Here is a 13,014-nt window from a genome sequence, read left to right as displayed (position 1 = left end):
CTTTTTTAATGATGTCCTTATTATTTATTTATTTATTTCTGTTTTTCTGGCATGTTATTTTTTTTATAGCCATTAAATATTTTTATTTTTTTCATATCATTGGAACTTTATAAAAGTACATGTTGATTTCTGCATAGATGAATTATTTGAGAACGAGAAAAAATGAAATTTATCAGTAGCTGCATGCAAATTAATTCCAGTGTTAGATTAAGAAATATTTTTTCTAATGTGGCACTCCTGGAATAAACTCCCAAAAATAGCCTACAAAAAACAGACAACATGACGTCGTTTATTCTTCTGCCTTCGCCTTTTGCGGACAGCAAGCTTTTATCATTTGACATTTCTCTCATTTTTATACCGTGTTCTCTATGACACCCTGTCAAATCCTTAAACCTGAAAGTGGACACAGACACTTCCGCCACTTCCACGCTTTTCTAAAGCGCGTGAACAAGCATAGGCACTGATTCGCTAGCATAATAGTAATACGCGCGTTCATGCGGCTGTTATATATACACATCAGGTAAAAGTCACGAGAGGATATCTCAGGGATTCTAAATTAACAACAAGGACATTTTAGGAACTTAAATTACAATATTTGCAATATAAATAACACAAACCCTACATTCTCTCTTCACCCACATTTGCTACTCTCTGCCTGTTATCTCTTTTGCGGCCAAGGTTTAAGCGAAACCTTCTTCAGGTCAGATTCTTCGATCTCTATCTCTCTTTGCTTTCTATTGCAGTTCTAATAAAGGTTATTGTAATCGTGTTTTCCTGGTTATCTCTAATTAACTTTTGTTAGTTTTTCTGCTTTCGCTGTCGAAGATTTTAAGCTGTATTGTGTTTAAATTTTGACTGTTAGTGCCTTTGTAATTCTTTTTATTCTTTATTTTTTTAAGATCTAAAAGATATCGTTAGTGTATATGGACTCCGTGTTAGAACTTGAATGATAATTGTTCCTGCTTGACGAAATTAATTGTTGTTGTTGTTGTTATGAGCTTCTGAAGAAAATGTTTTTTTTACATATCTGTTGACCTGGCTTCTCATGGATGATATTTAGATCTTTTACTCGTTTGTTGATGAGATAATAGACTTGTTTAATTATCGGGATTTGAAATTTGTAAATCTGAAAAGCTGCAACTGTTTATCAGATAATGGATAGTTGGTGTTTTTATTCTCTTTAAATGGATGTCGCACTCTTGAAGAATTGTTATATAAACAGTTCTCACTGTACTGCTTTGTGATTTTAATAGCAATTTTATTATAGGTTGAAATTTTGGAAATTTAATTGCTAAAATCTGTCAATAATTTAAAGCTACTGCTGTGATTTATCCTCTGGATGTTGACTTCATTGTTTAGTTCAAGAATGCTCTTATCATGTATTTTTAGTATGGCATGGATGGTTTCTAACATTATATTTTTATGTTTAACAGTTTAACACTAAGACTTAAGCATGGGTAAAGAGAAGACTCACATCAACATCGTGGTCATTGGCCATGTTGACTCTGGAAAGTCGACCACCACTGGCCACTTGATTTATAAGCTTGGAGGTATTGACAAGCGTGTCATCGAGAGGTTCGAGAAGGAAGCTGCTGAGATGAACAAGAGGTCATTCAAGTATGCCTGGGTGCTCGACAAGCTTAAGGCTGAGCGCGAGCGCGGAATTACCATTGATATTGCATTGTGGAAGTTTGAGACCACCAAGTACTACTGCACTGTCATTGATGCCCCTGGACATCGCGACTTTATCAAGAACATGATTACTGGAACTTCCCAGGCTGACTGTGCCGTGCTTATCATTGATTCCACCACTGGTGGTTTCGAAGCTGGTATCTCGAAGGATGGCCAGACCCGTGAGCACGCTCTTCTTGCTTTTACCCTGGGTGTGAAGCAAATGATCTGCTGTTGTAACAAGGTATATTTGTTTTTTCTTCCTTCAAGTTAACTGGGTGATTGATATTTCATTGAATTCTTTCCTGTTGCATGTTTGTAGTTAAGTTGTTTTTTGTTTTCTACTGATGTTTGCTTCTTCTTTTTGGAAAAGATGGATGCCACCACTCCAAAATACTCCAAGGCAAGGTATGATGAAATTGTGAAGGAAGTGTCATCCTACTTGAAGAAGGTCGGTTACAACCCTGACAAGATTCCCTTTGTCCCCATCTCTGGATTTGAGGGTGACAACATGATTGAGAGGTCCACCAACCTTGACTGGTACAAGGGCCCAACACTCCTGGATGCCCTCGACCAGATCCAGGAGCCCAAGAGGCCCTCAGACAAGCCCCTCCGTCTCCCACTTCAGGACGTGTACAAGATTGGTGGTATCGGAACTGTCCCAGTGGGTCGTGTTGAAACTGGTTTCATCAAGCCCGGCATGGTTGTCACGTTTGGTCCAACTGGACTGACTACTGAAGTCAAGTCTGTTGAGATGCACCACGAGGCTCTCCAAGAGGCCCTTCCTGGTGACAATGTGGGGTTCAATGTTAAGAATGTTGCTGTTAAGGATCTGAAGCGTGGTTTTGTTGCCTCAAACTCCAAGGACGATCCTGCCAGGGAAGCTGCCAACTTCACCTCCCAAGTTATCATCATGAACCATCCTGGACAGATTGGAAATGGTTATGCTCCAGTCCTTGACTGCCACACCTCTCACATTGCTGTGAAGTTTGCTGAGATCCTCACCAAGATTGACAGGCGGTCTGGTAAGGAACTGGAGAAGGAGCCCAAGTTCCTGAAGAACGGTGATGCTGGTATGATTAAGATGATTCCCACCAAGCCCATGGTGGTGGAGACTTTCTCAGAGTATCCTCCACTTGGTCGATTTGCTGTGAGGGACATGCGCCAGACCGTTGCTGTGGGTGTGATCAAGAGCGTGGAGAAGAAGGATCCCTCTGGTGCCAAGGTGACCAAATCTGCTGCCAAGAAGGGTGGAAAGTGAATTGTGCGGGTTGGTGCACTAAGAAGCTTTAATAAAAATCGAGAGTGGGTTCTTGTTACTGGTCCGCTTCTTGGATGTCTATCTGTTCATTATGAGAACTGTAGTATTAAGTCATCACCTTCATTGCAAGGCTTTTGTTCACAGAACTGGGTTCTTGATAGGCGGTGGCGGGGTTTTGGTCTTTATTTTTCTTCCGAGTCATTGTTGTGTCTCCCATGTGGAGAATTTTAATCTGTTTTAATTTTCACTTGCTCTGCTAAGAGTTGAGTATTTTGCTGTTATGTTATGTACCCTTGAATGCTTTTTACAATTTTACTTGTCTAGTTTGTGTTCGTCTACTTAGTTTCTACCTATGCCTTTGTAGAAGAGTGATATTCTGAATGTTTTTTCTATTGCCTGTCTCTTAAGGTTTGAACTGCAATGTAGTATTTGCAAGGTTGTATCGCGATACTTCCATTGCGGGTCGAGTTGCCGAGGATTAAGACGATTGCCTGTTCCCATTTCTTGTTCTTTGTGCTTCATTTCTTAGGTGACTGAATGAGTCTAATGTCATTGTAATTTTTATTTATTTATCAAGGCAGTCCAAATTTATCAGCTGGCCACCGGGAACGAATGCTTGGGTGGACCGGGCTCTAGCTGCAGAGGCAATTGGGATTCACAACTGTTTAGCGAGATCTTTTTGAAATCTGTTGCGAGAAAATTGGCGTGACCTGTCTTCCTGATGCAAACTCGAGCTTGTATTAAATTTGATTTTGAGTGCCCTTACAGCGTGGAGACCAAAGCAAGTGCTAATAGATTGCCTGCGTCCCGGGCTAGTGTGGAGCAGACCGGTGAGAGTATTGAGGTTTTCAAATTGAGAGAATAGTTTAGGTCCGCCTTCACAATGTCTCCAAACTGGCAAAGAAAACGATCACCAGTGCATCGCATGAGGAGGTGGTGTAGATGAGGGCTATTCAATCCCAAAGCCACTGACCAAAATAATCCATTTAATTTCCTCTCTTTTTCCTACTAATAATTTTCACTGAAATTTCATTTCTCATTTCTCATTCTATCGAAGAAATTAAAGCAACCTGGAATAAAGCATGCTTCACCGAACCCCACGTTGCTGGGGACGGAAGGCATATTGCTTGGAATCCACCCTCCCAAGGTCGGTTGAACTTAACATGGACGGTTTAGCAGAGGAGAACCTGGAATTTTAGGTAGAGGAGGCTTGCTTGGTTATTGGCAGGGGATATATATATATATATATATGGTTTGCTTCATTCTGGTGCTTCCTGTACATCACTTAATCACAGCTGAATTTTGGCGTAGGAGATGGCTTGGCTGAAGGGAGTCACTGGATATATGCAGGTGATATTGGAGGTGCACTCTCAGACAATTATCCACTTACTAACGACGGCCAGAGAAAAATGCTGGAAGTACTCGTTCCCTCATGAACCAGATTAGAACCTTGTTAAGGAGAGCATGGCAAGTTGCACTTCCAGCACGTGCTGATTTATTGGTAACCAAAGGAGCAGATCAAGTGATCAGCAGCGTGGTGTGTTTTGCAGGGCCTCCTGCTGGTAAGTGGAAATGCTTATGGGCTGATATGGGATTGCCACTCCACGTGATTGCAAGGCTTGCTAGCTTGTGTTGAGCCTTTTGGCCCCTTCCCTTACCCAAGATAAAATAAAACTTCAAGTGTAAACTTATCCATGACATTAACATCAAAATTCAAATATTGATTCGTTTCCTACTCTAGAAAACATTGTCTCGATAAGTAGAAAAAGGCCGGGGGGGCATGCCCATGGCTCAAAACCAGGCCAGAGCTTATCACAAGCCACAAAGTAAAATCAGGTCATCTCGCACTCATGGAAACCTTGCAGAATTTTCCAATCACAAATTTTTGAAAGCAGACTCGTGAGCTGATTTCTGTGGGGTTAGTCTATTCAGCAATGCCTTGTTATGACAGTGCTCTGAATCAACGAAGTAGAAATTTCCGTTCGCCTTAAAAGTCACAAAGGGCCTGTTGGTTTCTGGAAGCCGGATATCTGCAAATTTGATAGTCTTTGGAATGTAGGTTGCCAACCAGGACATCATCTCCACTTCAAAACTATCTGAGCCGGGCTGCCATCTAAGCTTGTGAATGTAAGGGCTAACAAACCAGTGCAGAGCAGCAGTGGTTGAAGCACTGAAGAATATAACAGAAGATGCAACTGCCCCCTTCAGGATGACATTTGTATCTTGAGATGTCATAAAAGTTACAACAGGACCCAAGGATACAGACAGACAGCATGTTGAAAGAGAGAGCATTTTTACTTTCTTGATGGTGGATGAGATTGGACCATAATACACCACCCCAGTTTCTTTTTCATCTTCTCCTGCTTCCCTCCCTCGGCGTGGTCCAATGCTGATCTTACTGTCATCTTTTGTTGTTGTAGCTCGAGATGCCCATCTTTTCTGAGTGGCATGGTTGAAGTTGAGTTTGGCACACTGATCATGTGGCCATGTGCCAAACCGACAAGGACGATAGCCTAAAAGAGAGAAAAACAATGATAATAAGAAAACATAGAATAGTAGCTATTTCAGAAATGCTCCCAAGAACTTTGTAGATATGCTTTCTCATCTATTGATTAGCCTCTCCAAACAGAAGCAGACATTACTACATAACAGATAATACTAAAACATAATCAAGCAACTTCAGAAAGAATAATCTGCATTCGACTCATAATAAGAACCTTCCCGACACAAATCAATAGGCTGACTCTAAAATATGACTTGTCATGATCAGCAACAAATAAAATATGTATAAATGAACCCGAGTAAAGAGGAAAATTGAACAGAGATCATAGCATATTCCAATTACAGGTTCAGATACACATAATAGAAATTGCTATGGGGCATGGAATTATCAAAGGGAAATCAATGATCACGTTATGAATCCTGTAATAGCAGGTGCTACTGAATTGAAATACAAGTCTAAGACGGTGAGCAATTTGTCAAGTCCGATTCGTTTAGACTATGGCATTGGTAGAAAGTTCCAAGACAACGCCTAAGACGTTTATTCTCTTATTGAAATCATGTAAAAAGGAGCTAAAAATAAAATTTAAGTGACAGCCAGTGGTACTTCTAGAATTCATCTAAACAGATGATACCTTCAGCCATATAGTCCATCACAAGCTATAGGGCACAACAGATTCCCAGTAACAAGTAAACCATATCCATGAACAACTGAACTTAACCAGTGACCAGCTTTGCCCAAAAACAATTTAATTTCACAAAAGTGACCTCATGTTTTCAAATGAGAATTTCAACATAGAAGCAGCAAAAAGCAAATGACTTTAAAGTTCCTGACATTGTTTGATGAAACCATTTAAGAGACAAGGGATATTACACACAAAGATCAACAAACAAGCTAGCTGATTCAAGAAAGTGTCCCCGTAAGCAAAATTAAATATGATCTTTTAAGTCCAAGCTGTAAATAAGTCCAGGCACATATTTCAGTCTAGGCAGCACAGAATAGAAATTGCAGCAAAGCAATATGATGCAGAGGGAAAGATTCACAAAAACACGGTTGAAAAAGGACCGTCTTAAAACAAAATACAACAAATTTAATTCATGTTAACTGGTTGATCCTAAATCTTTATATTAACAGCTTATTAAGTTCAAAACACAGAAGAACAGGCATTGGGCCACATACATTCCTAGCTTCCAACGTATCAAGTATTCATTACTCCTACAACAACAAACTATTCAAAAGTGCATATAGTTCACATATGCTCGGATATTGAGGATACTAAAAAAGCTGAAGACTGGTCGATCCTAAATCTTTATTAAACGGCTTAATTCAACAGAGTTGAAACCTTTTCACTAGATTATATACATAACCCAGATCCTCCCTCTTAATTCAACAGAACCTCTAAGAGCACAAAAACAATTAAGGGTCTCTTACACTCTTCCAATTCCAAATCTTTATGCTCTTGAAAATTTAAACCCTTGTATGTGCTAAAGATTCCAGCTTTATTCACTCTAGAACAAATTCCCCCACAGAAATGAAACAACCTGGTTTCTTCTCCAATCAAAAATCAGATATTGCATCGTGACTTTTAAGTTAGTTACTGATTTGTTCTCTTTTAAGTAAAAATGAGATTGTAAAATGAAAGCCAGGTATTTAGGGAAAAGGAATGAAGAGAGAAACCTGAGTGGAAGTTTCTGATGGTTGAGAGCTGTTTGCTTTGAGATCGAAGCAAATGAAGAAGTGCCGCTCCTCTCGCCATTTCTTTGGGCTTCCTTTGAGTTTCTTGATTCCCGCAGGACTCCCTTCGTGAGTGTAAATATCCAAGGGTTTGGTTTGGACTTGGAGGGAGCTCAAGAATCAACTGTGTTATAGAAATTAGAAGAATCCGCAGGCCAGAAGGGCATTTGGTCTAGTGGTATGATTCTCGCTTAGGGTGCGAGAGGTCCCGAGTTCAATTCTCGGAATGCCCCTTAATTCTCTTTTATTTCCCTCACTGTGGTTTTTTCCGGTGAAGTGTTTCAGGGGTTTTCGGCTTAAGCAACTCGGAGATTTCGTGGCTTAGGGGAAGTCTTCCTTTAAAAAGATCACAAGATGGAATATCCGGTAGGAACACCAAAATCTCGATAGCGTATTGTTTATCAATAAAGATATTAAAATACCCGTTTATCCATAGCCAATATCTTGATGGCAAGAAGCAATATCCCGAATATAATAATTAGAATTAAAAAAACCAACAATGGTTGAGCACGGAATTATCAGCTGGATATTTTACCATTTTAATCTGTTAAGAGCGATATCTAGACGATCCACTGTGCAATATTTTTAAGTGCATTTGCAATGTTTTTAAAATGATTTCCAACATTTCACCATCTTTATTTGCGACAATGTCGCTCATTATTATAATATAATAGACACAAGATAACAAAACCAAAGTAATTAAACCCGGTTCTGTCTAGAAATTGAATCATGGTTTAGCACAATTTACTGGGCACAGGCAGCATCAAGTTAATTAATCATACTATCTAGAAAGCTTGTATATTTGACGGCTTCTTTTCGGACACAGTTCCTGCAAGAGTCAAACAATCGATTTCTTAATTGTTTTTCTCTTCCAAGCATCTCATTTCCTCAGTCCTAACACACCACTGCTGCTGCCATGTCCTTTCCTTCTTGCATTTTTATTATTTTATTTATTTATTGAATCCTTAACCCAGTACTCCTTCCCGAATCCTGACAAAACAGTCGAAACAAAAAGGAGTTAAGCCAATGAAATAAAATAAAATATTCTAATGTCTTGACAGAACCTTCCTTTAAAAAAAAAAGAAGTCTTCCTCCCTTCTTCCTTTATATGCTTTGATCTTGGCTAGCAAACCAATCCATCCAAAACCATCTCGCTCTCAACTTCAAGGCCATTTTTCGTTCTTCTCTTTCTTTCCTTCTTTTTAAAAAACAGGCACACAAAATGGAAAATTCCACCACTATTCATCACCATGAGGTGGGGTTAGAGCCTGAACAAGACCTCTCCTTCGGTGATCTTCCATCATCTCTCGACGAAGAACCTGAAAGCGACACTTATTACCATGATGATCAAGAACAAAGAAATTCCTTTTCAAGCCAAGACTTCTTTGAGTTCTCGCCACCTGGTGATCAAAGCACAGAGACAAACCCCCCGCGAGATATCATCTTCTTTGGAAGAAACATACTCCACGAGACAAAACAATCCGTCAACAGTCCTAACCCTTTTATTCATGGAACAAACTCTCATAACCCATTCATTCGTTCCCCTCACTTGTTGAACAGAAGCAGACGTTCACATTCACTTCACATAGAAACCTCAAAACCTTCTCAGGCCCCAATTTCAACCGGTAGTTTCCGGGACCAGTACTCAAGTAATAACTCAAGAAAGCACAAGGTCTTGATAGGATTGGCAAAGATTCCAGCAAAAATGGAGCTTAGTGACATCAAGAAAAGGCAGAGCCGTCAAGCACCGGCACCCATGATCCCGGCTGCGGAGCTGGCTGGGGATGAAAAACGCCTTTTTATGGGCATTGATAGATCAGGTAAAAGCTGCCAAAAGGGTCGTGGGGAATTTGCCAAACCATTAAAGTGGAGGACGTATCTTTCAGGTTCTTTCGCCAAGGCTTGTTTTAAAGGGTGCATTCCCCTCATGTGATCAGGACTTGATCATCCTTGCACTTAATCAGAGATAGATTCTCGGATTTTATGTATATGGAAAGTCCATAGGTAATAATAATAAGTGGATTTTACTTGATTATTGAACCATCTCTACAGTTCAAATCATTCCCTTTGTGTGCAATACTTCTAAAAATGTGGAGTCTTGATGTTCTTCCAGGTGCTCTGCCTCGGGCTACAAATTGGTGGGGAATTTGTATGCAGACTTTGTTTATATGTATCAAATCTGTATAAAAATTATCTTATCTGACCTCCCTGTAATTTTTTTCTTAAAAAGAATTTAATAGAGAAATGGCTTGAACATTTTTTAATTTCTGGTTTACATCCAAGAAGAATCCACCTCTGATTTCAACATGTTTCTACTTTCTACCTTAATTTTTTTAATTCAAATATAATTTAAACTTTTTTCTATATATATATATATATATATATCATTTTAAGTGTGGTATATAATATGAGAAAAAAATAATTCCTATATATAAAAATTAATTTAAGGATATGTTAAAAAGATTTGAAAAAAAGTTCAAAACAAAAGGACATATTAGAGGTACTCTATTTTGGTGCATTCAGAGAGAGAGAGAGAGAGAGAAACGGCGCCGTTACCCGACATATCACAGCAGCATGAATAAACCGACGTCGTTAAAAGGAGAAGTCAGGTTTTCGTTTCGCAATTTGGCAAGACAGATAGCCAGACAAAGCAGTCTCCCTGCGCCTGCTCTGTTTACTTCCACCACTCCCTCTACTGTCTCCGTATACAGATACGTATATTTCCAGGTATTTTACACATGAAATTTATGTATATATCTTCTCCTTAGCAATTCAATTTTACCATCTTTGAATGTTTTTAACAAAGTTTAATTTGTATTTGTTTTCTTTTCTTTTCTGTTTTAGCAGTCAGATGGAACCGTCGGTTTTTTATTTTGGTAATCTTCCGGTAAGAAATTCCGACGGCAACGATGCGGACACGGAGGGTTTCAAGCATAGCGTGGATGAAATTTTCGAAAAAGTTGATGAAGTAAGTTAGTGATCATTGAAAAAAAATACGCGTAGAATGAATGTTGTGAAAGATTTGAGGATTATTTTGGTTTTTGCTTTTCAATCTTTAGTTGGAGCAAAGAATGAATGAGGTTGAGCAGTTTTACTTGGGTATAAGTAAAAAGAAGCAGAGTGGTTTTTCGAAAGGTGGTGGTAGCTCGATTGTGAAAGATAAAGATAAAGAGAGGCATGTTCCTAGTATTAGGAAACAGCAGCAAGATGCTTGGAAACGAGATGCTGCTGCTGCTAAGAGAATGCAAGAGCTTATGCGCCAATTCGGTACCATATTGTGTGAAGTAATGTATCCCTCGGTGCTTTCTATGTTTTTCGTTTGTCTGGATGAAACCTGATTTTACCTTTCTGTTATGAAATCTTAAGTTGGATTGAGAAATTGCTGTCTGGATTGTTTAATATGTTATGGAAATTGGTTCCTTTTACCCCTGCTATATCTCATTGTTATGATGACAGACCAATTAGTTATGGAAATTTGTTCTTGGATGCTCGAGGTTAAAGAAACAAAATAAGTGTTACGAGCTGATTTTCGTTATCTAATGTAGTTTCTTTTTTGTTGCCTTCAGATCACACAGCACCAATGGGCTTGGCCTTTTATGCAACCTGTAGATGTTAAAGGTCTTAGGTTGCATGACTATTATGAGGTGAAGTTATAGCATCCTTCTCAATTTCCTATTTCATCAGCATGTACCATAACAGAAATCACATGAAGCGCATTTACCCTTTTCCAGTGACTGAGCAGGAATCGTTAAGTTTTTGAACATGATACAACACACAAACCCCATTTAAACATGTATCGAGTTGTTTTTAAAAGGATAGCGAATTGTGCTTTCAACTTTTAGTTTGTGTGATCAGGGATCACGCACATGCAGGTGTGACTTGTTACTTAGTTGGGAATATGACCCACCATGAATTTTAGTTGTTTCAACCATTTATCACTCTGGTTGTTAATTGCTCTACCATTTTAGAGTTGGATTCCATCTGAATATGACTTAAATGAATTTGGAACATATGGTATTCAATAGGTTATCGACAAGCCCATGGACTTCAGTACAATAAAAAATCAAATGGAGGCTAAGGATGACACAGGATATAAGAATGTCAGAGAGATAAGTGCTGATGTGAGGTTAGTGTTTAAGAATGCAATGAAATATAATGATGAAAGAAGTGATGTTCATGTTATGGCCAAAACTTTGCTGGGAAAATTTGAGGAGAAGTGGCTAAAACTTCTACCTAAAGTCACTGAAGAGGTATGTGTTATTGAGCTATCTTAGTCCATGATCTTTTTGCTGAGAGAAATGCAATTTTATGGAATACCAAATCAATACACACAGGAAAAAAGAAGAGAAGATGAGGAAGTGGAGGCTAAATTGGATATGCAGCTTGCTCAGGAGGCTGCTCATGCTAAAATGGCTCGTGATTTGAGTAATGAGGTATACTGAAACTTCACAGCCTTTCTCACAAATATATAAGGCACTGAAAAACCTTTTAATTTGCTTCCTCCCATGCTTGATCTATTAATATTTTTGTATAACTATAGAATTCTCCATAAGCATGTTGAAATTGATTTTCTATTGGTATAATCAAGCTCAACCATGCATTTCATCTTGTATTAGGGTTAGGTTGAAAAATATGTATTAAGATTCTGTAATGACCTGTTTTCAGCTTTATGAGGTTGATATGCATCTGGAAGAGCTTCGGGATATTGTTGTTCAAAAGTGCAGGTTAGTGGTGGTCCAACTTCGTATATGTAGTGGATAAGACTGCGAATACAAAAGTTGTTTCTTTATAGGTGTATTCTGGGTATGCTTAAAAGCTAACTTACGAGTTACATCTGCTCGAAGATTTAAAATTCTGTTTTCCAATTCTCCATGGAAACTAAGTTAATTTTGAAAATTCCATTCCAGAAAGATGTCCACTGAAGAGAAAAGAAAGCTTGGGGTGGCTCTTACGAAACTTTCTCCTGAAGATCTAACTAAAGCCTTGGAGATTGTTGCTCGGAATAATCCAGGCTTCCAAGCAAAAGCTGAAGAGGTGGATCTCGACATTGATGCGCAGGTCATAATTTATGTTACAGTTATTGCCTCTTTGTTAGATTCTTAACGAACTGTTTGGTAAAGGAATGAATTGTTGAGCTTGCTCTGTTCCCGTTGCAGACTGAATCCACCCTATGGAGGCTAAAGTTATTGGTGAAAGATGTGTTGGAAGTCCAGGGAAAAAGTGCGGCAAGCACAGGTGGCAATAACAACAAGAACAACAAGAACACCAGCAATAACAACAAACGAAAAAGAGAGATTTGCGATGCTATTGCCAAAACTGCCAAGAAAAGGAGTAAAAAGCCCTCTTCTTGATCTTTTTGTACCATAAACAAGTGTTCTTCTGGATTCTGGTAAGCTTTCATCTTGGTTGCATTTTCTCATGGAACAAGGTAGCGGGCAGCAATTCTTACTGTCTGATAACGAGCCTGACTTGTCAAGGCACATATCTTGACTTGTCTTTTGGTAAATGATATTTATCTTTTGAGAGGAGCTAGTTGTTACTAAGCCATTATAATGTGCAATTGTTTAAAAAAAAAAAATCAGATTCAAGCGCTTTTGCTTCTTTTTTTTTTTGCTATGTAAATCTCCTTCGCTTGTGCTGCCACAATTTTGTAAGATGTACATCAACGACAGAGCCGGACACCATTTTTTGCATGAGTTTGAAATGGAGGAGTTGGGCCCCTTCATGACTTGGCCATTTACTCAACACAACACTTTCAACCATCGATTCTGACTTTACACACATCCCACTCTTCTCTGTCAGAGTAGGAAGATAGCTTTGATTGTGTCTGAACTGCCTACTGACTCTC

At 38.9% G+C, this 13,014-nt stretch overlaps 3 protein-coding genes and 1 non-coding gene across 5 annotated transcripts; 3 read left to right on the top strand and 1 right to left on the bottom strand.

Annotated features, from left to right (window-relative positions):
• The first annotated feature begins 594 nt into the window (after nt 1-594).
• LOC105137070 (elongation factor 1-alpha) lies at nt 595-3,281 on the top strand. Its single transcript, XM_011042649.1, has 3 exons — nt 595-700; nt 1,434-1,915; nt 2,045-3,281. The coding sequence occupies exons 2-3, from the start codon at nt 1,454-1,456 to the stop codon at nt 2,930-2,932; spliced, it is 1,350 nt and encodes a 449-aa protein (XP_011040951.1). The 5' UTR covers nt 595-700; nt 1,434-1,453; the 3' UTR covers nt 2,933-3,281.
• A 1,326-nt stretch (nt 3,282-4,607) lies between these two features.
• LOC105137069 (uncharacterized) lies at nt 4,608-7,254 on the bottom strand. Its single transcript, XM_011042647.1, has 2 exons — nt 7,110-7,254; nt 4,608-5,445 (listed from the first exon to the last, which is right to left on the bottom strand). The coding sequence occupies exons 1-2, from the start codon at nt 7,186-7,188 to the stop codon at nt 4,808-4,810; spliced, it is 717 nt and encodes a 238-aa protein (XP_011040949.1). The 5' UTR covers nt 7,189-7,254; the 3' UTR covers nt 4,608-4,807.
• Nucleotides 7,255-7,327: 73 nt separating this feature from the next.
• TRNAP-AGG (transfer RNA proline (anticodon AGG)) lies at nt 7,328-7,399 on the top strand. Its single transcript has one exon. It is a non-coding gene; the product is annotated as a tRNA-Pro (tRNA).
• A 2,370-nt stretch (nt 7,400-9,769) lies between these two features.
• On the top strand, nt 9,770-12,760 carry LOC105137068 (transcription factor GTE6-like). Of its 2 annotated transcripts, none has more exons than XM_011042645.1 (9): nt 9,770-9,893; nt 10,014-10,134; nt 10,226-10,450; nt 10,733-10,810; nt 11,192-11,416; nt 11,501-11,599; nt 11,832-11,890; nt 12,074-12,224; nt 12,323-12,760. In XM_011042645.1, exons 2-9 carry the CDS (start codon nt 10,018-10,020, stop codon nt 12,515-12,517), a joined length of 1,149 nt encoding a protein of 382 aa, XP_011040947.1. In that variant the 5' UTR covers nt 9,770-9,893; nt 10,014-10,017; the 3' UTR covers nt 12,518-12,760. The 2 variants fall into 2 exon arrangements, with proteins under 2 accessions (XP_011040947.1, XP_011040948.1); XM_011042646.1 differs by having other exon boundaries at nt 10,011-10,134.
• The last annotated feature ends 254 nt before the right edge of the window (nt 12,761-13,014 follow it).

The sequence above is a fragment of the Populus euphratica genome, unplaced genomic scaffold (assembly GCF_000495115.2).
Source record: "Populus euphratica unplaced genomic scaffold, PopEup_1.0 scaffold63.1, whole genome shotgun sequence".
NCBI classification, from domain to species: Eukaryota; Viridiplantae; Streptophyta; class Magnoliopsida; order Malpighiales; family Salicaceae; genus Populus; species Populus euphratica.
This window is presented reverse-complemented; position numbering and strand designations above follow the sequence as displayed.

What these genes read in the sequence shown, in the direction of transcription:
- LOC105137068 (XM_011042645.1), top strand. Translation starts at nt 10,018, where the DNA reads ATGGAACCGTCGGTTTTTTATTTTGGTAATCTTCCGGTAAGAAATTCC. An exon ending in TCGGTACCATATTGTGTGAA is followed by an intron (nt 10,451 to 10,732) that starts GTAATGTATCCC and finishes TGTTGCCTTCAG; the next exon opens with ATCACACAGCACCAATGGGC. An exon ending in GGTTGCATGACTATTATGAG is followed by an intron (nt 10,811 to 11,191) that starts GTGAAGTTATAG and finishes GGTATTCAATAG; the next exon opens with GTTATCGACAAGCCCATGGA.
- LOC105137069 (XM_011042647.1), bottom strand. Translation starts at nt 7,188, where the DNA reads ATGGCGAGAGGAGCGGCACTTCTTCATTTGCTTCGATCTCAAAGCAAA. An exon ending in CATCAGAAACTTCCACTCAG is followed by an intron (nt 5,446 to 7,109) that starts GTTTCTCTCTTC and finishes TCTCTCTTTTAG; the next exon opens with GCTATCGTCCTTGTCGGTTT.
- LOC105137070 (XM_011042649.1), top strand. Translation starts at nt 1,454, where the DNA reads ATGGGTAAAGAGAAGACTCACATCAACATCGTGGTCATTGGCCATGTT. An exon ending in TGATCTGCTGTTGTAACAAG is followed by an intron (nt 1,916 to 2,044) that starts GTATATTTGTTT and finishes TTTTTGGAAAAG; the next exon opens with ATGGATGCCACCACTCCAAA.